Consider the following 25,066-nt stretch of genomic DNA (forward strand, 5'->3'; position numbering starts at 1 on the left):
TCTCTCTCTCTCTCTCTCTCTCTCTCTCTCTCTCTCTCTCTCTCTCTCTCTCTCTCGCTCTCTCTCTCTCGTTTTCTCGTTCGCTTATTCGCCTCGCCGCGCCGCTCATCTCTCTCGCACGACTCGCCTGTCCGGAACTACTTTCGGTCGTTGCCGGAACCGGTACATATCGCAGCCGATACTTCTCGATAATCAACGACGGCAGATAACACCGATGAGCTTGACGAGGAGAAAGAGAGAGAGAGAGAGAGAGGGAGGGAGGGAGAGGAAGAAGAGACGGTAGTCGCGTGAGCACGCGGCCAGATGCGCTTTTAACCCTAAACTTGGCAGTGCACGCTGCTGTTGCTGCCGTAAGACGTGTCTCGGTCTGTTTTCTGTTGCCGCTGAGTTAGCAACAATCTTATCGAAGGAATGTGTTCAGAGATTTTCGAGTTTTCACGGCAGCTGAACCGTCAATCGCGAGTGTCACGTGTGCAAATCTTACGAAGAAAATATCCAATTTATTCACCACAGATATAATTTATTCACCGCGGACGAATGGCGAGAACAAAAAATGTCATTCTCGGAAATTAAGCGAGCCTGTCGGGTTTTTGGGAACGATCCCCTCACCGAGAGCCAGGAAGATTAATTTGTTCGTTATTCACGCGACTATGACATACATAGCTTCTCTCTCTTTCTCTCTCTGTTTCTCTCTTCCGTTCATATCTCGAATTCCGAGAGAATGTAATTACGATGCGAGACGAGGCAGTGTGGCGCTTTTAATGCCCCGGCATCATCGCATCGATTCGCGGAGAGGAGGTTGTTGGCGGCGGCTTTCCGAATACTCGGGATTTAGGAATGCACTCGCCTCGTTAGCCGCGGAAGGGAGAGAGGGGGAGGGGAGGGAGGAGTGAGCGCAGCAGCAGCCGCCTCCCTTTTACACAGTTTGAGGGGATCGAATTTTATGACGAGGCGCGCGCGCGCGCGAGCCGTGCTTTTACCGCCGCCGCGTTTCGCCTCTCGTGCTCGAGGAGATGGATATTTTTAGGTGTTTCGGACGTATCAGAAATGTCGAATCCTCCGTATATATCTCATGTGCACGGAGCAAGTCGAGCGCGCGAGGTACAACACTCGAAAGCTTCTGCAATTTATGTAAATCACTTCCGCCGACTCACGCCCCACACGTTAAGCAATCGCTATAACGACGTTCGGAATAATAGCTGTGGAAACGGATACACACGGAGCGTTTCTCGGTAGAACCGCTCTCGTATCACTTATGCGCCTCGTGTTCTCGATATTTTGTGTATGTGTGTGTGTGGTAACGCGTTAGAAGATTCCGGCGGTCGCGGCCAACGGAGTAAAATTTATCACTTGGGCACAACACGGACGAGAACGCGAGAAAGAGAGAGAGAGACAAGCACAGCGCGTGCGATTATCGCCAATCTCTTTTCGGCAATGTCGCGGGCGCGTGCGTTTATTAATACGATACGATCCACCGTGTACATTTCGAAGATCTTACGTAACGACGGCAGAGTGAATAATTCACAACGAGCGCGCTCTTAGTTACACATAGCGACGAGGATGGCGATGCGATTACGTGGATTCACTTCCTCGCTAACTAACGAGTGACGTTGAAACCGGAGACCGAGATAAAATGCTTACATCGACTGATGCGCGACAAAAGCGAGGGTGACATGCTGGACACAGCGTCGACCGCGCTCGCCACTCGTTCGTTCGCGCCTGATAAGCGAGGAGAACGACAGAGCTCCTCCCTCCCGCCCGCTTGTCGTTTCTCTTGAAGATAAAGCGTCGCTCAGCAAAGGAAGCAGGGAGAAGAAGAAACAAGACTGATGTGTAAATACGCGTGACGTAATTCGCGCCGCGCGCGACACGCGAAATTCGGCGTATCGTGTTCGTAATTGCGATACGCGAAACTGCGAACCGCCGCTACAGAGAATAACGAGATAACAGCCGACGGGTAAGGTGCCATTTTCTTCCTGCCGGACTCAAGAGAGGCAACGAAAAAGTTTGCTTAAACGCGGGCTGACCGCCGTGTTTCTAATACCGTCAAGGTTGTTCCCGCCGAGCGAGAGAGCGAAGAAAGAGGCGTTTATACATCAACAGAATCGAGAGAGAGAGAGAGAGAGAGAGGCAGGCGGCTTCCGAACTTCACGCGCACAGCGGAATAAAAAAGGCGGCTCCCACGACGCGCCACCCTATACAAACGCGCCGTGTCGTGGTTACGCGTACACGACTCATAGTCTCTCGCGTGTTTACCGTGCCGGGGCACTACGGTATTTGTACAGCGAAAGAGAGAAAGAGAGACAAAGGGCCAAACTGCCGCGGCAAGAGAACCCAAACGGCACTTAACGCGGCACGAACTATGGAGCTTTTCTTAAAATCTCCGCGCAGTTGCAGCGCAGCGATAACTTGGCGAATTATCCTCGAACTCTTGTGCGCGAGTTTCACGGGAGGAAGATGCGTGTCTCTCGCCGTGTAATTTGCGTTAACACCCCGAGAGGAGCGCGAGAGGAATATTCTTGTCGTTTAAGACAAGCGTAGGCTCGTTTATCTCGCTCCGAATATCGACGTCTCTTAAGATACGTCAACGTGTAAGAAAAGAAAAGCGAAAAGAGGAAAAAAAAGAGAGAAAGACCATTTTGGTCGGCGCCGGAAACTCGTAGCCGGCTAACAATTAATTCGGTCGACCGGAAGTTTTCTCTCTCTCTCTCTCTCTCTCTCTCTCTCTCTCTCTCTCTCTCTCTCTCTATGTCTCTGGGGCACGGCTATGCCAGTCTTGGCTTCCATGGTCCAGGCTTTTCCATGTGAAAATCACCCGGCGATTTTTATACATCTAATACTTAGTCGCTCTCTCTCGTGGGAGAGCCGGTCGCCGTTTGTAAAACACTAATTACGGCTCGGCGCGGTCGCTTCCGCCGGCGAAGCGACGTAGACAAAGCAGCTTTAGAGAGTCCGCAAAGCTCTCCTCCCTCTCTCTTTCTCCCCCCCCAGCTCTCTCTCTCTCTCTCTCTCTCTCTCTCTCTCTCTCTCTATCTCTCTCTCTCTAAAGCTTACTGAACTTTCCGCAAAGTGCGGGTGCCCCTGCGGAAGACGGCTGACGGAATCGCAGAGATTTTGTCGTGGCAAGAATCGTGCCGCTGCCGAGTGTCGCGTCGCGGACAATAATTTTCCCAGTAACGCAATATACGCCGTGAACCCGATGTGCCGAGTGTAAGACCGGCTCCATATACAAAGGGAACTTTCGTCAGCCGTCGTGCGAGAGCACAATGACAATGTAAGCGTGAAGACGTCTCGCCGGGTGAACGCGCCGCCCGCTTGTCTTTTCTCGCGCTGAGACTCGATCGCAATCATCGTCGGGAAGGATCCACTTGAGGCCACAAACGCGCAAAGGAAAGGCTATTATTCTCTCTGCATTATTGCCGCATTATCACTTCTCTCAAATTCCTAATTAATAAATCTGGCTACCGTGCAATTGTACTGTTGCTGCTTGTGTGAGTCGAATGTTAGGCCCGTATTAACCCCTAAACGACAAGATGGAATCATGAAACATAACGACGAAGTAAGATCATGCATGGCCCAATATTCATGAACTCATTTTGTTCTTCTATATTAAGACTTGTATTAGGACTAAATAAATAGCAATTTAATAAGAACAAATTTTTTTATCACATAACGAAATTGTTTCAGTATAGTATCTGGCTTTGGTGCAAACATACTGCAAAGTTTCAATGAAATGTATTAAAAAAATATACGTCGGATAAGGTCATTGACTTCACCGTGTCGGTTAAGGGTTAATAGTCATCACTTGAAATCTGTCTCACGTGAGATATTCAGATCTGAATTTAGAGTTGGATTAGAGTTTTTCACTTAAATCATCATATAATATATATGCGACATTAGATTTACAATCATGATTTAGTTAAAAATTCTTTTATCTTTAAACTCAAGTCTCTCACCTGGAATGAATATCTAAATTCAAATCTAATCGTATTCTTGACGCGTATTCGAACTCTAAAGTTGCGTTCGGGGAGACGCTATTGACGCTATGAGCGTCCTCTGTTCTTGTTCAACTTTGAGCAACAAACAAGGATAGAGCATAGCGTTAAATAGCGTCTCCCCTACGTAGCCTAAGTATGCTTTTTTAACGCTTAAGCTAAAACAATTTTATACGGGACGCTAGCATAAAAAACAGAACTTTGAATAAAAAGAGAGTACTTATATATATCATATGTTCATATGTAAAAAATACAGTTCCTGGAGCGAGTTTCAAATAACGGTTATTGATACAGGTCTGATTAGATACCGATTCGGCATGTCGCGACAAGCATCGGTTGGACATGCGAGAAACGGGGAGATTACTTACTAATAATGTCCTCACGACACGCCCCGACGATCGCACGTCGCTGTATTCGGCACTCCCGATATTTATTTACGCACGAGACCCACTTTCGGCAGACAAAAGGCGCATAAAACACGGAGTGATGTCGATCAACGTGTGAATGGCGGCTGTTCATCGCGGAAAGATCGAAAATGGCCGTGCAATTGATGACGTACCGAAAATTAGCGCCACCATATGTAAAGCGCATCGAAGACGATTGAAGCGCTTAAAGAGAGCTGTGATTGGTCTACACCAATCTGTTTTGAATCATTTGCAGCGTCTAGTGGATCTCTCGTCATTGGCTCGGCGCTAACCGATCATGTTTCGGTCTATCGATCGATTGATTGATCGATTACTATGACAAATCGCACCGCGAAGTACGATTCTCTCGAGTATCCAATCTATCCCTCGAGTTACGCGTCGCGAGTGATTTCGCCAACTCACTCGTTTGAATAATCACCAGCTTCGCGGATCTCTCAGAGATATCTCGATTTCTCCGTTTGATTAGTCCTTGTTGCGGCAAATCGGCTTACATGACAGTCCCTCTGCCTTTCTCTGTCTCTCTTCTGCGCGTCACTTGGTGTGTTTTTCGGTGAAACGTCGTGACTTCGTGCGACTAATCCGTCACGCGAGTCGAGGGATGGACAGCTGTTACGCGACGGATGATGGAAACGGAAACGATCCGCGCGCTCCGCAAGCACAGCAATCTGACCGCGGCGGCGGGCCGCTTGCAGGTTATATAGTTTAGCGAGCTTCGGACTCGATCACACTTGTTGAGGGGAAGCCTTCGCACCACCTCCACCATCCACCACCACCGTCTCCTCCTCCTCCTCCTCCTCCTCCTCCTCCTCCTCCTGCTTGTCCTCCGCCTCTCACGGTATTCTCTTTCCCCTTCGTTCTCTCTTTCTCTACCTTGTTTGCCTCTCTCCCTTCTCCTTTTCCTTCGCGCCTGTCTCTCCTCCCTCCCAAGCTTCCCTCTTTTGCTCTTTCTCTCCTCCACCTTTGCCTCATGATCTATCTCCCCCACCTAGTGTGCACCTAGTGAGCACCTCCGCAGGCGACCTTGACCTCACGCTGCGTCCGCGTCGTCATAATGTTTTCATCTAGGCATTCGCGCTGCGTCTATCTCGCGATATCGAGACGCGGGGGAGGGAGATCGACGAGCGCACGCACAGAAGTATCATGACACTATCAGCCTGAGTGAGCCGGCTTTGTCGACGAAAGCCTCGAGTGGAATCGCGATTCCGGGAGGGGGTACGTCCGATAGTGTCGCCGGAATTTGATGATCGACGTCGACAAATGTCAAATCGATTATACTTGTAGTTTGCAAGCTTATTACGACGCTCGCATTCGCGCGAACTGGGAACCGCAATACAACAGGAATACTATAATTATCGTACCGGTTAGCAACCGAAGGGGTTACTAACCCCTGGCGAGCATGTGCTGATGACTCGTTCAGGACGGTCTCCCACTTTCGCCCTCACCAGCAACCCTTACCGCCCACTACCCGCAACGTCGTTTTCTTGATCATTGGCGTCACCGCGTTCTTTTCTTCGAGAAAATTCGCGGCCGAGGGTTGAGAAAGTAGGCGTAAGAAGAAAAAAGAGAGGGAAGGAGACAGAGCGACAGGTGCAGAGACTCCCACGCGAATTATATCATCGCGACCGGGCAAGACGCACTCATGACTGATAACGTGTTCGCACGAGTTACGAAGGGTCGTCGCATCGTGGTTGTTGAAAACATTGTATGGCGGTTTACGTAAAAGATGAAGAACTGTCTCGAGTGTATTTACATGAAGGATGACGTCTGCAATTGTTCGTATAATTATTGTTATAACATTATCGATCATTGACTAAAGTTATTCGCGGGAGAAAAGATTTGGTTGCAATAAACGAACCAAAACGTTTTGGCCAAAGGAAACGGAATTTCTAGTTTTTGAAATCAAATTTCGGTCACAAAAGAAATTGTGTCTCTCGACCAAAATTTCGTATTAGTTCGTTCACTAATCCCTAAACGACAAGGTGAGATCAACGATGATCTTATTGAGCATATATTTTTCAAAGAATTCCTTTGAAATTTTGTAATATGTTTGCACCAAAGCTAAACACTGCACTGAAAGAAGAAATTGTTAAGCAATAAAAATTTATTTATTGTTATGATCTTTAAATACGAATATTTAATCTTTTAAAATATTAAAAAATATATATGTATACGTACACACATATACACACATATATAGAATATATACAGCTATCCTACTTTGAAAGTTCAAACATTCGTATTTAAAAATTAAAACAGTAAAAGTGTATTGAGTTAGATGCCAATGTTATTGGAGTGTCCAGGTATTGATACTTCTAGCTTAACCCTACAGTCGTCGCATAAAGTCTTTAAGAGAATATTATATCCAAAATAGTCTTTTCTTATATTTTATATGAACCTAAAAATCTAATTAAACAAAGAAAATATTTAAGTTCTCAACATGAAAGATATAAAATAATTTTTTATATTGGGATCTTTCAAGATCCCATGCGTCGACTCGTGTTCGAAAAGTAGCGCGACGATTGTAGGGTTGATGCGAACAAATTTTGTTCACCGTGTTGGAATGGTCACGACAGCGAGAAGAAGCGCGACACGTGTCGTTAATTCCATCCGTCTTGAGAGAGAGCGTTGTGCGAAAATCGGCCGGTTTCCGAGGATAAACGAGATGAACCGTGAGGAGCGTGATGAGCAGCGATGCACGCGTTGATCGCGCGGTCGTGCGCGGTTTCGCCGAACGCGACTGAAAGAGAACGCAAAGTGCCAACCACCTCTCGTCGACAGGCGGCCGCCACCGGCCGAGGCGGCGACAATCAATGGCTCGTAAACATCGCGGCGAAATCGCGTCGGCGAGGGTCGCGTGCGCGCGTATCTATTGCTGTTTACCGCTGTCTGTCGTTTATCGCCGCGTGAAGACAACAATGTCCGCGGTACGACGTTTCGTGCGGGAAAAAAATTAGAGTCGCGTGAAAAGGGGCACACAAAAAAACGTAAGCTGTAAGAAAATTAATCGAACACACAATCGATTATTCTTGAATCGTAAGAAAAATCATCAACTCTGCTTGGTCGATTTGCTTACTGCTTAAGTTTTACTGCTCATGTTCTCGTGTGTGTTCCCGGTCGTACTTGTAGAGGAGAAACACGCGAGAGAACGAGCATCCTGCAACTAGCATTTTTTCCTGAACTTTACAGCAACCCCGACATGTCGATGGCACTCTCATTCCGTGTGATTCGTCGCGATCGCCAAGTTTCGCGACGGAATACTCGAGGGAGAAACAGCACTCGTTGCGAATAAAGCTTTACGTACTCTCTTTCTCTCTCTTTCTTTTTTGCATCCTGCAATTTTTGAAATTTGTAGTAATAAAGTCGAAAGACTCGATGAATACTTTAGTCTTGAAACACTCCACAGAAACGTTTTCCACGTAAAACTTAAAATGTCACGGTTAAAATATGTTTTTTGCATTTGCAAGAAAATTGTCTATGGCACATAATAGAATTTATAGCAGCAACATTCTAGAAATATCTACAAACAAATTTAGGCGAGTATAAGGATTATACATTCGTTTGTCTCACCTAGCTGGTTTTTCTTGTCTATCATAGATAATTTTTATAAAAAATGAAGAGAAACGGATTGGGGTATCGCAAACTTGTTATTTATCGCCGTTGCAAGTCGCTTCGCGACAAAATCGTCGTCCTTTGGAGCTTTTAACGAGATCTGAGCCTCCCTGGGCCTTTGTTTTGAAGAAAGAGACAAAATGAAAAGATATATCGCTTAAATGTCTGGAAAAAATTGGTTTTATTGCATTTCTTGCGGCAAGCGGATAAAAGTGCGATAAGGAAAAATCTAAAGAATCTGGCGAATTGAAGAACTGCATATTCGTGGTTTGCTGGGTTCGTTCTGTTTCTTTAAAATTTCACAACACAGAACGCATATTTCGAGACGGTCTCTCAATCGCTATTCGGTCAGTAAAGATCCAGAACATCTAGAATTTCCGGAGGTAAGGTTGCAGCGATACAATGTAACGGATTTGTTTCGTAAGCGCTTTTGTGTTTCTCTCTCTCTCTCTCTCTCTCTCTCTCTCTCTCTCTCTCTCTTTCTCACTCCTCTGCATCCGCTCCGGCAAGAAACGGACAGGCAAGCGCAACGACATTGGTTGTGTTCCAGTTCCGGGTATCGATTTGTCGCGTTAAACGTGCGATAGGTGAAAGCGAGCGCTTTAATCCCGTCGCGAGCGGGAGCGCGAGGACGCAGCGATTATCGGGCTACGAGGAGGAGAGCTTAGAGGTACCGCGTGAGAGAACCGGTGCGGCGTTAGAGCCGCTCTTTCGCGGAATCTGGGCCATCGAGCCGCCGCGCTATCTGTTCGCCGATGCCAAATTCGCGTGAGTTATAGTTAGTCGCACTAATAATGGGTTATGCTATCGCGGCCCGCTTAAACGCACTCAAACGCGAGCGGGAATCGACATTTCGGAAATCGCGCCTATCGACCGACCGCTTCTGCTTGCGTAATCCCGACGTAAAAATACTTGTTGCGTCCGGGAACGCGAATCGCGATCGAGAGCTCGTTGATACGAGCGGGATTCACGAACGGCAGATACGCATGAGTCGTTAGTGAACGATATTTTTAAATACTTCCAGGGAAGCTGACCAGACTAAACGGGCGTTTGGAAATTCGCGCCCAACATCGTCACGATGTGTGTGTGTGTGTGTGTGTGCGCGCGTGTGCTTCGTGAAGCGTGATGGATTTACCTCACGCAATGGCTATTCGCAAGCGCGTTTATATTCGCGTATTATACTCTTTATATTCACCAAAGCTGCGTGCAAGACGCGCGATACAACGTTCTGAAGGATGTTCTGTGCGCCAAAGAGTTATTAAAGAAAAAGAGAAAGAGAGAACGAAGGAACGCGCGCGAGCGAAAGAGCTAAACAATTAAAATTCCATTTCTATCTTTCGCGGTGTGTTCTCAAATTATCCTCCGGGCGGTTTGCTGGCGTTTTTACGTAACGTCGGCTGGGCTTCGGTGAAATCGATTGCAACCGGATGCTAATTAAAAGCGAGGTTCACGAAAATTCATTTTCTCGTTCGTTTCGCGCAAAGCCACGACGTTAAACAAAACGAAACGGCGAGCCGCGATTTCGCGCGCGTGCAATTATTCATTGGCGGAATCCGCCGTGTTCCGTGATTGTTAATCATAAGCGACATTACGTACCGCCGCCGCGCTGTACACAACGGAGAACTTTTTGTCGCCTCTGTAATACCGCGACTCTTTGTTTACCTTGTTGGGCGATATTTCGCGACTGAATGTGACAAGTGTTATTGATATTATAGCCGATAGATACACACGACACACCTCTCTCTCTTTCTCTCTCTTTTTTTTTGTTTCCTTTATCACCAACGTAAACCACACCGATCAGGCGCGATCGACTGATTTGCATGTATGTGTTTCTCTCTCATTAAAATATCCGATAAAACCGACTCACCTTTATCCATCCTCCATGAGCGGTAACGACCACGTACAGCAGGTACAGATCTATGTCCTTCCCATTGATCCTCGGAGACTTCTTGAAGAGAGTCCTGGAATGGAGAAAAAGTTGTTATTAAAATGTGAGAAAAATAATAAGACGACCAAATTTCCTAGATCCAAATCCGAGACATTTCATAAATGTGTGAGACGCGGAAAGGGAGGGAGATCATTGCAAATTATGTATATTTATGTATATGTATGTATGAAATAATTTATTAATATGAAAAATAATTTTGATGACCTGCAGTAAAAATAAAAACTGTTACTAAAGCTGTTATTATTTTTACTTAAAATAAAGAAAAAGGAACAGAGCTACTATAAACTGTGAATTTTTTTGAGAAGGTCTTTGTTTGTCAGAAGTATTTTAGAAATCCCCTGAGATAAACGGGACAATTTCGTCGAATTCGGGACAAAGAGCGACAAATCTGGACCTGCCTGATCACCTTAAAAATAGTCGAGATTCTCGTGTAACAGTATTTGCATAGAGTAAAAACTCGAATATAATAATCATACGAAAAAGATAGCCGTAAGCTGTACCTTCTCTAATAAATTGCTAAATAATGTTTTAGTAATTAGTGTACGCACAAATTACTAAGTATCGATCATCTTTGAGAATGACTACAAAAGCGGACTATTTTAGCAGTTATTGAATAAATTACAGCTTATGGCTATCTTTTCCATGTGGCCATTATACCCGAGTTTATCTTATATTCGATAATAAATTTCTCATAAGATACGCATTAACACTCGTGATATATCTTGTTTCCTCGTGATCTTAAAGTTCGTGGAAACGCTATATCCATGGCAACAAGCGATCGTATTTGTCTACATGTGTTCACACAATCCGGGATAATAGCCTCAACACTTTATAACCCTAGTTCCAAACGAATCTTTCGATTGCGCGCAAAATATGTCTAAATATCCGTGCATCGTAACTGCTGATTACTTTTCGAAGAAGCGGCCACGTCGAAATGATCAATAGTCACAAAGTACAAATGTACAAACTAATGATCGGTTGTTTGGTTCTTTTGTTATAAGTTTAGGGACCTACCCTTCTTGTCTAATGGAAGAATTTATTTCCCAATAAAAGAATTCTCTCATTTGACAAGAAGGATGGATTCTAAATTTATAAAAAATAACCAGTCAATGAAACCACAAGTGTGTGTACACACACATTGTGCATAATTCGTCGGGGATTTCGTTTTGATAAGAGTTTTGTCAAAACTATTTAAACCTCGGATTGTGTACAATTATTCGTAGCATCTTTCTGACGTTATGTGTTGCTCGCCGATCGGAAAATTCCATCAATCTCATCGTCGACACGTCACGTTCAAAAGACTCAAAAAATGGCGTCCGACCAAATTTCCGTGGGATCGGAATTTTCATGTGTGCCTTATGAAACATCTCGTATAACATACGCATACATACACACACACTCGTCGTCTTCGTTTTCTCACGTCGCATATATATCGTAAATACTGCCGTTTATGCGATCGTAATATAATGCCGGAGACGAAATCGGAACGCTCGACGAATAACGAGGACGCTCATTGGCAAGTAACGTATTTACGTTACGTGGCTGTGCGAGTTTCGGATGTATTGACATTAATACACGCACGCACGCACGTACACAGACACATACGTACATCAAAATCGTGGGAAATACCTTTCTCGTAATCACGTATGTTCGATATCATCGCGCTGTAGGATACACAGGAATGCGCGATAAACCGGGATACACGACACAAGCGTTGTTCACGAGCACGACGCGACGACGAGAACGAAGATTGGTGCAACATAACCTCAACTCTCACTCGCCCGAGCGACAACCCGATCCGCTCGCGTGTCACTGCGGCGTCTGAGCGTCAATCGCCGGAGCGATCGGGATCGTTGAAGGGACGACGGAGGGGAAAAGTGTGCGATCTAAGTTCGAGATAAGCGTATACGCGGCGGGAAGGAAAGTGGGGAGGGGAGAGGTGTCGCTGGCGCGACGACGAGACGACGCTTCGCGCGTATACACGAGCGATTTACACGGCACGCCACCGGAAGCAGAAACTGAAAGAGCGGATTCGCTTACCCTCGGGTTTCGTGGAAGTGTCGCAGGTCCTTCAGGAAGTTCTCCCTCTCCCTCTCGTAGGTGACGGGGTCCTTGTTGAGGATCTTGGCCATGTTCGCGGGTAACGAGTGCGCGCGGCGGGCGTGCTAATCGGGGTGTGCTCTGGGTTTACAGGGCACGCAGGGGCAGCGGGCAGAGAAGCAGAAGGAGGTGCACATGGGCGCGCACGGGGGCACATTTACGCGAATAGAGTCCTGCCGTTGCTAATGTCGCTGCTCCTACGATGCACGACGCGCGAGGACGAGGACGACCGCGGGTCGACACGGGGTCGCGACCCGCTCCCAACATCGGGTCGCCTTGTCCTGCTCCGAAGTCGGCTGGTGGCCTCTTCGTTGCTCTTTTTCTCTCTCTCTCTCTCTCTTTCTATCTGTCTGTCTCTTTCTCTCTCTCTTTCTTTCTTCTAGCACGTTCTTTCTCTCTGACTCTCTTCTTCTCTCACTCTCTCTCGCGCGCGCGTTCACTCGCTCTCTCGCGCGCGAAACGAGACGACGGCGGCAGCTTTTCCCTGCCGCCCCCGGATCGCCTGCTCTCGCCGCGTAACGACGTATACGCTCTCTCGGTGGCCCGAGCGCGCTCTCCCCGGAGCTCTCTCGCGCCGCGTGCACGAAAAATTCGAATGCGCCGAGATAGTCAGCAGCGGGCGAGCGAGAGCGCGACTCGTGTTTTACGCGGGGACGCGCGCTACGACTACAGCACAAGTACAGCACAGTACCGAGACAGCACACGGCACAGCACGGCACAGCACGGTAAACGATAACGCTCGAACTCGCCTCGTCTCGTTTCGTTTCGTCTCGTCTCGATTCGACTCGACTCGCGTCGACTCCGCTCCGCTCCGCTCTCGGTTCTCTGTCGCGCGCGCTGAGCCTCAAAACGCGACGAACGGCACGACGGCGACGGACGGTGAGAGAGAGAGCTTGCTTGCCTGCCTGGCTGCTTGCTTGCTTGCTTGCTCTGCTTGCTTGCTTGCTTGCTTACTTGCTTGTCTGCCTGCCTGCCTGCCTGCCTGCTTGCCGCCTGCCTTCCTTCCTTCTCTCGCACTCTCCTCGTATAGGCCCCCGATCGATTCACCTGTCACTTGTCAACGAAACTCGCGGGATACGCTGCGCCACGCACCACGCACCAGCCGCGTCGCGATGCCCGGCTAGCTCGCGAACGTCCGAATTCGGCCGCGCGGGTCCTACGCAGCCGGCGGAGAGCGACTCAGGAGCGCGTTTCACTGCGAGGCGAAGCGCTTGACGTGCGCCCGTATATCAAAATGGCGTCCCTGCTGCTGGCTGCCTGGCATCCATTGGCGAAGCCACCGCGGCCAATTTCCCGTACGCTACCGCCGATCGCTACGGACGCGCCGCGACGGTACACCGCGCACCGTTTCCGCTCACCACACGTCGGCAGCGCGCGCGCGACGCCCGACGACGTGAACGCTCTACGTCATTTTACGCGCGGCACTCCGCGTAGAGAGGCCCGACCGCACGGCGTGTCTCTCACGGCTTTTTTACCCCTCGGCCTGCCTCGCACCGTACCGACGAAAATCCCGGATCGCACAGTATTTTTACTTTCAAAATGGATGAGCACCCCCTCGCCCCGTGGCCTGCCAGCGCTCTCGCCACACGTCGGCAGGGGCCGCCAACGACGCGACACGCTGCCGGCATCTGTTGGCGACCGAGCGCGACAGCTTGCCGTGAAACGGAAAGAAGAGGTTTGAGGCCCAATGCTTTGTCGTATAGTTTGCGTGAAAAGGAACACGTCCGAGTTATCCACGTGCGCAACGCGAGTTAACCTATACTTCGTATCTCTTGTTCCTTACCATTTCTCGCAGTCAACTTCGCTCACGTCCCAGCGTGATTTTACAACATATTTAATTCAGTTCATGACGCACGAACCTTGCTATGGTATATAAACGTAAAAAGCAACACAGGGGCGATACGCACTTAAAGAAAGGCTGGCGAACGAAACGGAGAAAGAAGGATCTTGACGAGGTGCGTAGCTCACTGACTGATCTAATCTAACCTAACTCGACATGCGGCCGGCACGACGTATACTTAGGCCTTTACGATTGTCGGTTTTCGTGTAATGTGATCCTGATTTTAGATCGATGAGGACTTGAAGGAACAGAATATTGAGCAGTTATTGAATCAAGAAGTGGATTTTGACAAGCCGGGATCGGCGCAACATTACTGCGTACATTGCGCGTAAGTTTCGTTGCGACGTTATAACTTAACCTAATCTCTTGCTAAAATTGTATCATAATAATCGCATCTGTTATGTATATTTAATGTTAAGAACTTTAAAATTTGTGTTAAAAAAATAAAGATATACAACTTTGCAATGTTTTAAACTTCAATCTTTCCATGATCAAAAAAGGTTGGAAAAGTCAGTTCTAGAATTTTCTAGAAACAAGATAAAAGTACCAATGACTGTGTTTAGCAAAGAAAGTAATTCAGTGAGACCTTAATAGATTTGTTCGCGTTGCTTGTACTTTTGACACTTAATACCCTCTGTATACCAGATGTAATGAGCGATATTCAATGAGTTTTTCTTTCTAAAGAGAGGCTAGTGTACAGCAAGCATTAGATATAAAAGTATCAAAAATACAAACAACACGAATAGATCTAATGATTATTGTTTGTGGCTGCAATATTCTTTTAAATTCTTAATGGTTACAAAAGAAGATGTATCAGTCGTGAACAATAATCATTGAATTTATTGAGCAACATTCTGTATTGAATGTAAGCAATGTGTGAACACATCTAACTCTGGAGATTCTTATTATTTTGATTTTTAAGCATGAATATTTAAGTTTTTCAATCTGGAATATATCCATATATTGAATATATACATACATTCTGTATGTTAAAAGTTGTGTTTAAAGAGACCAAAATGAATATACTAGAACGAATACATATAAACATATTTTATATCGCAAGTTTTTCAATATTTATGTTTAAAAATCAGAACAAAAAGAATGTCCAAATTTAGGTATGACCCAAACATTTGCATTTTTATCTTAATTAGTGAAAGTTTGAAATGATCATTTTATGTGATTACTTAAACCTAAATTTAGATATCTTGTAAATTGGCTACATCAGTTTTTAACTATAACATATATAATATGCAATATAACTTGCAATTTAACTAAAATGCAACTTAACTATACATATATAATATGCAATATAAAAAACACATTTATATAAAATAACTGAATTCCAGGAGATACTTCATAAACGAAACCGCACTCAAAACGCACTTTAATACCAAGGTGCATAAACGACGATTGAAGGCACTCGAGTTAGAACCATACAGCATTGAAGAATCAGAAAGAGCTGCGGGCAAAGGGAATTATATTGCACCGCAGAAGCGAAAGATCGAGACTGTGACAAAGGACAGCCTTAATAAAATCGACGCGGAACCTGAGCCCGATCCTAAGACAATAAAATTAAACGAATAAAGTGTATTTATCGCGTTTGCGAACATTGATACTTTCGTGTCGGTATATTGCAGAATTGGCTTGAGGTGAGAACACAATAATGCATGCCCTGGTCAAATTTACGCGCTGTTTGCGACTTCATAATCTCGCGAAATCTTCATTGAGTCATATTCGTCGGAAAGCCATTATCGTATCGTGTTGCGAGAGACATTATAGCTCGGCGCTGTTCATCTCCGGCAAAATAGCCCACAAAGTCTTCGCATATCTCACGCCACATTTGGACGTCGACGAGCGCTTTGCCGATATCGAGAAGCTACAAGAGGAAATTACATTACGCCGTATGGAGGTAAACGTAGTCCAGCTGAGGGATTTGTGGGAATTCTATCGCAAAATGAACACGGACTTACGTATGTTGGAAGACCACCTTAAAGAGATTAAGGATAGCAAAAAGCAACTGATCAAAAGCGGCGTGCATACTCCAGAAATAGAACAGGAATTTAACAAATTGCAAATGCAGCAACAAGTCATTAAGCAGGACATCAAGACGATGAAGCAGGCGATCTGGGAGTTGGATGATAATGTCGTACAAAAGATTTTGAAGTTGCCGAACAACTTAGATCCACGAACGCCTACTGTGGAGTCGATAGTATTGAGGAACGTCGGTAACGCACCAGATTCGTCCGAAGCAGACGGCAGGACTCACATCGAGATCGGTACAAGGCTCGGTCTCCTCAAGTACGAGAATCCCATGCTTTATTATTTATGCAATAAAGCAGCTTTGTTTGAGCTCGGTGTTCTGGCACACGCTAGTCGTGTCTTAGGTGACGGCAACAACATGCTGAGGATGTCTGGCGCAGACTTCAGTCGCAGTCTCGTAGTAGAGGGCTCAGGCTTGGACCACGAAGACCCAATGACAGCTTTTCTGATAGAGAATCACGATGAGGTCGAGAGAGGCTCATCGAATCGCATGCATTTGACTGGAGGCGCTAGTTTGACCTCTTTCTTGACGTTGCACACAAAGCAACTGATCAATCCCAACAACTTCCCGCTCAAGTACTTTGCCACGGGCAGGCAGTACACGCCTCTGCCGGCTAACTCGCCACCCTGCGGCCTGTTCACGACATGTCAGGCTTCCGTGGCCCATGTGTTCGTAATGGTGAAGGATGGGAAGGATGATGATTACAGGATACTTTTTGACGAACTCGTGGATAAAGTGTGCCAGCTGTACGATGACTTATGCATCGATCATTATCGCGTCGTAATGAAATCCGCGCCGCAGTTGAACACGTGGGAAAGTCTGCGCGTGTCATTTGAGGTATGGTCGCCGTTCGCAAAACAGTACATCGAGGTAGGCCATTTGTCCGCATGTGGCGATTACTTTAGCAAGCGACTACTTATCAACTATCAAACTCCGAGCGGCGGAAGCTTCCCCGCGGCGCTAACCGGCACCGTTCTTTCGGTCCCGCGTTTAATCGGTTGCATGCTCGAACAAAATCCACATGAGTTCGTGATACCGCCAAAGATAGCCGAATTGATACCTTAACGATCGTATTGTTATGTAAATTAGATATTAACATCGTCCCAAATTGTCGGAATCTTGTTTCACTTCGAAAAATAGTTATATCTTACATCGAGCGTTATTTCAACTTTCCTCGCGAACGGAAAGTTTCACATTATTAAATATGAAATATTGAATTAATCTATTGATATCGCGATATCATTACAAGTTATAAAATTTATGAGCTCGATATTCATAGATTGAAATATATATTTGCAAAATATAATACATGTGGTATATAGCATTCTATTTATATAATCTATGTGTAATTCGCATCTCGTACAAATGTAAGCAAAGCGTTGCCTTCGTTGTTAGGCCGCTACTTCACGAGATATCGATCGATGTAGTGTAAGATTTCGAAAGCAACCTCCACCATGATAAGTATAATAATCATCCACTCCAAACGGACATGATGACGATCGCTCAGGTGCGACGATAGGATGCTTACTAGTTCTACGCAATGATTCAACCTCTCGTTCATCACCTGTGTAAATAAGAGAATGTATTATACCGTGGAGACATCGTGTAGAGCATGGTTACTAAATGGCACCTACTCTCGTACGCTTCGTGATGCTGAAGTAACCGCAGATTTGCTGATAGAGACCCTCTAGGTCGTCACGCTCCCAGTAAAAATCAGGCGTATCCAAGAGATCCGAGCTCAGGTTGATACGGTGACGCAGATTGAACAGTTCGCCCTGCTTCCTCAATACTTCCGACTGCGTCATTCGAAGCTTCCTACCGGCCTTCAAGTCCTCCGTCACGAACTCGATCGAGTCGATGTAGTGGTTTAACGATACCTCCCATATACCTAGCTTGACGGACTGCGCCATGGCATTCGAGAACGTGTACTTGTCCAAGTTGCCAGTCTCTCTTGTCAGAATAATATCACCATCTTTCAGGTGACTCTTCCTCCTGTATACATTGTTTATCGGATTCCGGTTATTATTGAATTCATTTTCGCGGGACAGCTGTTTGCTGTTTTCATAATCGATAACACAAGGTCATGAGACATATGTGTGAGAGAAACTGATAAAAAAAGAAGAAATACCCAAAATCCACATAAGTATAAGTCATTAACTCGCTCTCGGTATGAATCAGCTCTTCCGTGTAACGATTGTGCTCATATTGTCTCAAAAATTGCAATAGGTTTCCGCATTCGAGATCGGATATATTCCACATAACAATGCTACCTTCTCGGAAGAAAAAGATCTCTCGAGGCTCGTGTCCTACTTCGTACTTGGCCACCGCGTGTATGACATCGGGCAAAGCTGCAAACAGCAAAAGAAAGAATAATTCGCAACACTTTGCAACATCGATCCGATTCCGCAACTTGTAATGGAAATGGAAAGTGACAGGTCGATTCACAAGGCCAGTAATAAAGATTTGTAGATAAATGCATTTATAATTCCAGGATTTGCATGTATATAAATGTACAAAATATAAATTCATAAAAATAACGTTTATAATAATTGTCTAAGAACATTGTTGGAACATTCGTTATAGTGATAGAGTATTGCTTTAGGAAGGAATGTTATGGCGTGGCTGCGCGGCAATACAATATATGCAATTGCCATAATTGTGTGTGATTGGATGTGTAATAGATCTTTCGTCTTTATTCGTGACTCAGTCAATTAGAAACGGACTATCGCAAACACCTAGGCCTGACGCCACGCCCCCTTCGTTATCGGTAACTGATTTTGTTCTTAACATATAACCGCCCTGTTTGTTGACAATAATCTCTTTATCGCTACCGATAACTACGCCAAATATGCCCAATTCCGAGGTTAGTTCTTTTGTTTCATATTCTGCGCTCTTTCCAGGTTTCACCACGTAGTTTTTGTGCACTGGCGGATGAAGCCGATCCATAAGAATCCAGGCTACTCGAGCTTGCTTGGATTTTACTGACTGCAGAAAATCGCGAATGTCCGTGCCGTATATATTGTTGCAACCGCCTTCTCTCTGCGGTTTCAACACAAACCGTTGCGGCTCCGAGATGCCCATTTCTACGGCGGCGTTACCTTGTTCGTCGAAGTCCAGCGGGTAGAGGCCTGAAACGAGAATAATCGTACTTTTCCTCGTAACTGAATCTTAGACAATTATTATAAACGTTATTAAGAGTTAAAACGATTAAAATTAGAATGTACGTTATCGTGACTATAACCTATAATATTCGACGATAATTTATAATTATTAACCCTTTGGGGACGAGTGTCGGCATATAGCCGCCCAAGCCGTTTTACCGTTCCGGACGCGTGTCGGCATATAGCCGCCCAAATTAGTTCGTAGCTGCAAGGCTCGCGACGTCTGTCGTTCTGAGCGATAAGATACGCATAGGTATAGTAAAAGAGTCACGTTTTCACTCAAAGACATTAGGGGCCATTAGCGATGAAGTCTTATCTTCCTTATAGCCCGTCGAGCGGCTCCGTCCCCAAAGGGTTAAGGCTCTTGGTCCCTCGGCGCGGTCATCTCGATTAATGACGTGCCCAGAACTCGTCGAGATAAAAGAATATGTTCATAAAGTAATCTTTGAAGTCGATTGAACAAATGCTTTGATGCTTAAATGCACAAGAGGACGGTTACGCACCAGTGAATATCTCCTTAACTTTCGCCGCCGTCTTCTCATCCTTCAAGAAATGCGCGATCACGCTGGGCTTCGCCAAAGTTTGCTGAACCTTCTTCGTGCCGGCCAAGTGGTACTGAATGCTCGGACACTTTATTGCCAACGATCTCTCGATCAACAGTCTCGCGTCCCATTCTTTCCGGGTGTGATACTGACCGGGCTCATAGCCGGATCTGTAATAGACCACAGACACAACGTAGTCGTCCACTATTAATTCCATGTCAGCACCCAGTCTTGCAGTCGCCGCCAGTTGCGTCAAATTCCTGCGGATCACCCTTACTTTCGGATTTTGCCTGCGTATCTCGAATTCGTGAAAACGCTGGTCGCAGATGTTATACGTGACGTCCTCAACGACAAATAAGATAACACTCCTGCAAAGCGTCGTATGTTTCTGATTACGCCTTAAAATATGCAGTACACATTAAAATGTGGACATTTAATATATCGGAAGTACACATTAAAATATGCAGTTAATTTAACAACGATACTAATCGATTAAAACATTCGCTCAAATTAAATCTTAAGTGAATCCACTCTATATATAAGCTTAAATGAAATATTCAAACCTGTATTACTAATTATTACTTGAAACTTCTCGAATCTGAATTTAAAATTAGATCTGAGTTTGTTATATGAGTTATATGATACTTGTAACATTATATTTTTAATTGCAATTTAACTAAGAAAATCACGTCTAACTTTAAATCTAAATTTAATGATCTCAATTGAGACAAGTTTCAAGTAAGGACTATTAACACAAGACTCAACTTTCTATGATTCCAAGTACTTTCAACATCCGCTATTTTCCGGCAATATTTTCAATATACTTCGAGTGTATTTTTATTCTTTTTGAGTGAGATACCATTCCAAGAAATTTAAAACGATTAGAACGTCTACGAAAACCGAGTGCTAGAAATATCTAATCTTGTTAATATCTAATAAATCTTGTTAATATCTAATCTTGTAAAAATGAATTTAGAAAGTACTATGAACAACGATACAACGACAATTCAAATATATGAAGGATTCTATGAACACACATACTTCGGATCGCCGTATAAGCTCCAGGCCTCTATCATGCCTGAGCACAGCGTTTCCAACGCATTGTTCTCCGGCAGATTCTTCAGTTCGTCCGTATAGCCGAGCTCCTGCAAGATGAACCGATGCAGCTGCGTGGATACGGACCCCATCCAGCCGAATCCGGAGGCGATTGTGTTGATTTCCACTTGCTTCCAGCAGCAATATAGTTTGAGTTTTTCGACGTCCTTCTTGGGACAACTGGTGTCCAGCATCAAATCCGAACGCAGGATAGCGAGCGACAGCTTCTGCGCGGCCCCTTCTCTATGAACGGTCTCGTAGATGTCGAACAAGTTCCTGGTGAAGTCGTCGGCCTTCACGGTCTCCCACAGAGTCTCCTTCAGGAAGTCGTAGTCGTGTGCCACTCTATGTATGAAAGTGTTCAGAATGATCTGAATGTCGCAGGCGTTATGGAATTCTTTTCGCGGAAACGGCGACGGCAGAACCGTGAACGGCGCGAACTGCAGGAGGTCCCGGTTAAAGTTGGTTTTCGACCGAAAACACATTCCGTTCATGAGCGCCCAATCCTTCGCCTTATCGACCAGTTCGTCAAATTCTTTTCTCGATAAGTTGAGCGCGATCGGCATCTTCATCATCGCTTGATTGTCCCCGTACATCCTCACTTTCTTTCTCTCTCTTTCTCTCTTCAAATTATTCACTCCTTGCGGGTCGAACTTTGCACGCCAGTCTTTACTTGCTTCTTCTCTTTACACTGATGTCTTCTCTTTGTATTTCCAAGTTGAAGAAGAGCGCAAAGTGTTAACGCGGGATACGTTACTTGTGTGAAATAATTCACGAAAACAAGCGACTTCTTATTATCATACTAATTGACAATAATTCCAGAGATCTAATGCACGTAATCTCGTAAACAACATTCACAGAGACCAGATACTCCTCGGAATACTCTCGAAATAACTGTCGAATAAAGTCGCAACAGTCACTCAAGTTTGACTAAATTGCCGGATTATTGTGTCACTTTAACGCGCAAGTTAACCTCGCGGAATAATATACTTATCAAAACAATGCCTTGGATCGATTTCTTAGAGGAAAGATTTCCTACGACAATGCTCGACAACGATTCACCACGCGCGATTCCCACATAAATTAAAAGAAAAAGAAAAAAGAGACAGCAGACGCGCATCGGCCAACGACTGATGACTGCGAGCGGTGTCTGTGGCTCTTTATATGAGCGCGAACAGCTGACGAATCAAAGGAACCGACCAATCGGCATTCCTAAGACGAGATATACCCGATGACACTCGAGTGCGCTCGTGTTTCGAGAAACGGCAGATCTGCCGGTGATTTGCGTCATCGATGTCGGAATGACACGCGAAATGTGTTTTACGCGATTTCGTAAAATATGTTTTTCGCGAAACCGACACTACTTACAGTTAGTGGACATGGATATTTTGCTGGGAATGTACAACTGCTGATTCAGGAGACCATCGGCTAAATTTTCCAGATTGTATTCCTCCGCAGTCACTAGAGCTTTCACGTTCCATGCCTGATGGAAGAAATATCTTTTTGTAACACACGCGTTTATTTGCGACGAGCACGGAGTAATGTTCTAGACGTGATGATAACATAAAAATATCACTGATTGACTAACAATACCATGTTCCTTATTATGCGATCACGAAACACTGACGAGTGATTACGCATAAAACGCGAAATCTTAATGAAAATTTAGTGTGTATTTGTCAAATGCTTTTCCTTTCATTTTCTTTTTCTATAACATATTGCACATTATTAGGCTGTACTCTATAATACTGTATGATACTATAATGTATCTTGAAAAAAGTCAGTCCACTTATTACACAGTAAATTGCTACAATCACCGAATAAAACTTTATCAAGTTCTTGTACAGTTTCTATGCAGTACTTTTACAACCAGCAAGAATGCATTAAAATACTGACAATAACTGAGCAGAGTCTATGCAAACTGCATACATTTCTACCAGAAAAATAAACATCTTACAATTATTGCAATGCGATGCAATGTATGCCGCTTTGATAATGTGTAATATGTAAACAAGCAGAATGTTGAAAATTGCATTTAAATGTTGAATCTTCAGCATTTTGAATTGATAAATTCAGAAGGAAGACAAAAAAATTACCAGGAATTCTAGCTACTGCACAAAAAAGCAAACAGATCCTTGAGTTACCTTTTATAAGTTTCTAAACAACAGTCTCTCTGAATCTTCTAGATTCAACTGGAAAATTTATCTTAATCGTTAATAAAGATTACAACACCATTACTGTTTGGTTTCAAGCTATTTTCGCGTGTTTTTGTTATTGCTGGTTAAGATGTGACTAGCTTCTTTTTGTCTTTTTATTTGTTTTGAACACAACTTTCTGTTTATTATAACGAGTTCTGTCTAGCATAAAAACTAGTTTTTGTTCTTACAGAAATAAACTTACGTCATTCTTCGAATTTTTATCGTCTCTTATCGCAGTTCTGTTCTTCCTGGGCGGTCGTTTCTTGATTTGCAAGGTGGATATATCTTTCACGATGTTCTCATTTTGGTTCAGGTTGTTCGTGTAGAGCGACAGAGTACCGTGATAAAGTCTTGTGTGAATTGTATATGCGTGATGTGCGAGCGATTTCACGTGCTGCGTCGGCGACAGCTTCCTTTGCGTAAAATGCCAACTCGATGCGATTCTTCTGCACACGTCGATATCAATCATGCGCCTTCCGCAACACGATATCGCGAACCTTTGGATCATCGCGGAACTCATTTTATTAAGCGTTATCGTCGAAATGTTACACACCGCACTGTATTATTTTTTCGCGTGTACAAACGACGTACTTAACGAATGTGCGCTGAACGTGAGTCCTTAAATGAATATCACCGGGATAATTGCTAACGTTCGTAGCACACGTGTAATCAATTGTCACTTCGTAACATGAAAGTTCTCGATCGTTGACATCATTCGCCGGATTGAAATCGATTATCAGTCACTGATATCACTTTTATACGTGAATACTTCTGACGGCCCGCATATCTCACTGTGTCTCTCTTTACGAAAAGAGGTTATGTCACTCGGATATTCGGTAGCTTATGCACTCACTGTTTTATTAAAAGTACTATTAAAAATTGAATTTCATATTCACACGAGATTTCATGTCCACAATGCGTAAGCTTTGTTCCGTTTACTTACATCGGAAATACGCTACAATCAAGATAAAAACATTGAGATACTAAAAATATTCACAAGTCCATAGGTTGCATAAATAAAACCTTTTTTAAATGCAGAATGGTGTAGAGATGACCGCGCCATCGCTAGTCTATTGACACGTATTTCTCTAGTAGCAGAGAGAAGCCTGAGAGCGGCACCAGCTTAATTTTAGCAGCTAGAGCTAGGCGCATTTTCGAGACGCCATCTAACAAAGTGTGCCTTTACTACGTTCGTTAGACGCATTTTCGCAGTAGTAACGATAAAATCCTTCGCGTAAGATAATCACGGTTGCTCAGGGTGTCTCCTCATGCAGTGTAACTTGCGTAAGCATAACCTGCGTAATATAATAATTTACTAGAAGTTACGCCATTTTGCAAGTCGACATTCAATACCTAATTCCCATGGCGCGTATTTTGTTAAATTCGCGTAAAGCGTAATCAATAACTTCCTAAAGCTAACCAATAAAAGATCAGACTTTTTATTGTACAATATAACAGAAATACTAAGTTGATTCTCGATTGGTTGTTATCATTTAGGCATATTGTTAAATACGCGCCATGGGGATAAGGTACTTTACATGTAAGAATGTGTGAAAGCATAATGTGTGTAGCTGTACGATAAGGTTAAGATATTAGTTAATAACAACGTTGCCTATTGAGAAGTGTAAAGGTACGGAAAATAATTTATTACTTTTGTTATATACTTAATCCCTTTATTCTAAGAAAAACTAAATTTTTTATTTTTTAACTCTTTATTAGACTGTGTAAAGTATATGTGACTCATTTTCCGACAGTTCGTAAAGGAGTGACATGCAGATTGATATACAAATGATTGGAAAATGTAATATATTTATGTTTCTGCGTTTTTAAAAAGGCGATACCAAAAATAAAAACAATTTATAGAACATTAATAAAACATAAATTGAAAAAACTCGAAAGTAAAATAAAAATATTACATATATTCTGAATCAAATTTATTTTGCATCCAACTTCACATCGAAATATACATTTTATGACCGAAATGAACAGATATTACTTTGTTTTATTTGTTGTACTGATAAACGACTTTTCACAAGTATTATTTATTAGATTTATGAAAAGTGTTTAAGAAGATAAATGTATATATATATATATATATATATATATATATAT

At 44.1% G+C, this 25,066-nt stretch overlaps 4 protein-coding genes across 9 annotated transcripts in view; 2 read left to right on the forward strand and 2 right to left on the reverse strand.

The window, feature by feature from the left end:
• LOC116844478 (AT-rich interactive domain-containing protein 2) overlaps positions 1-13,534 on the reverse strand; it is a 60,402-nt gene extending 46,868 nt beyond the window's left edge. For all 6 annotated transcript variants that reach the window (XM_032816027.1, XM_032816026.1, XM_032816025.1 and 3 more), the window contains exons 1-2: positions 12,018-13,534; positions 9,897-9,990 (exon numbers count right to left, since the gene is read on the reverse strand). In XM_032816027.1, coding sequence (XP_032671918.1) covers positions 9,897-9,990; positions 12,018-12,109 — 186 coding nt within the window. In that variant the 5' untranslated portion in view covers positions 12,110-13,534. The remainder of the gene's footprint in view (positions 1-9,896; positions 9,991-12,017) is intronic.
• Positions 13,535-13,773: 239 nt separating this feature from the next.
• LOC116844480 (zinc finger protein 593 homolog) lies at positions 13,774-15,534 on the forward strand. The gene is made up of 3 exons (XM_032816029.1): positions 13,774-14,032; positions 14,145-14,245; positions 15,264-15,534. The coding sequence occupies exons 1-3, from the start codon at positions 13,943-13,945 to the stop codon at positions 15,499-15,501; spliced, it is 429 nt and encodes a 142-aa protein (XP_032671920.1). The 5' UTR covers positions 13,774-13,942; the 3' UTR covers positions 15,502-15,534.
• Positions 15,535-15,543: 9 nt separating this feature from the next.
• LOC116844479 (serine--tRNA synthetase-like protein Slimp) lies at positions 15,544-17,264 on the forward strand. The gene has a single exon (XM_032816028.1). It carries the CDS (start codon positions 15,581-15,583, stop codon positions 17,021-17,023), a length of 1,443 nt encoding a protein of 480 aa, XP_032671919.1. The 5' UTR covers positions 15,544-15,580; the 3' UTR covers positions 17,024-17,264.
• Positions 17,231-22,092, reverse strand: LOC116844482 (glutathione synthetase-like). The gene is made up of 6 exons (XM_032816033.1): positions 20,703-22,092; positions 19,623-20,029; positions 18,682-19,086; positions 18,087-18,306; positions 17,593-17,950; positions 17,231-17,522 (listed from the first exon to the last, which is right to left on the reverse strand). Exons 1-6 carry the CDS (start codon positions 21,350-21,352, stop codon positions 17,358-17,360), a joined length of 2,205 nt encoding a protein of 734 aa, XP_032671924.1. The 5' UTR covers positions 21,353-22,092; the 3' UTR covers positions 17,231-17,357.
• Between the last annotated feature and the right edge of the window lie 2,974 nt (positions 22,093-25,066).

Source organism: Odontomachus brunneus, unplaced genomic scaffold, assembly GCF_010583005.1.
Source record: "Odontomachus brunneus isolate Ranch 3 - 2012 unplaced genomic scaffold, Obru_v1 Obru_scaffold_041, whole genome shotgun sequence".
Lineage (NCBI taxonomy): Eukaryota > Metazoa > Arthropoda > Insecta > Hymenoptera > Formicidae > Odontomachus > Odontomachus brunneus.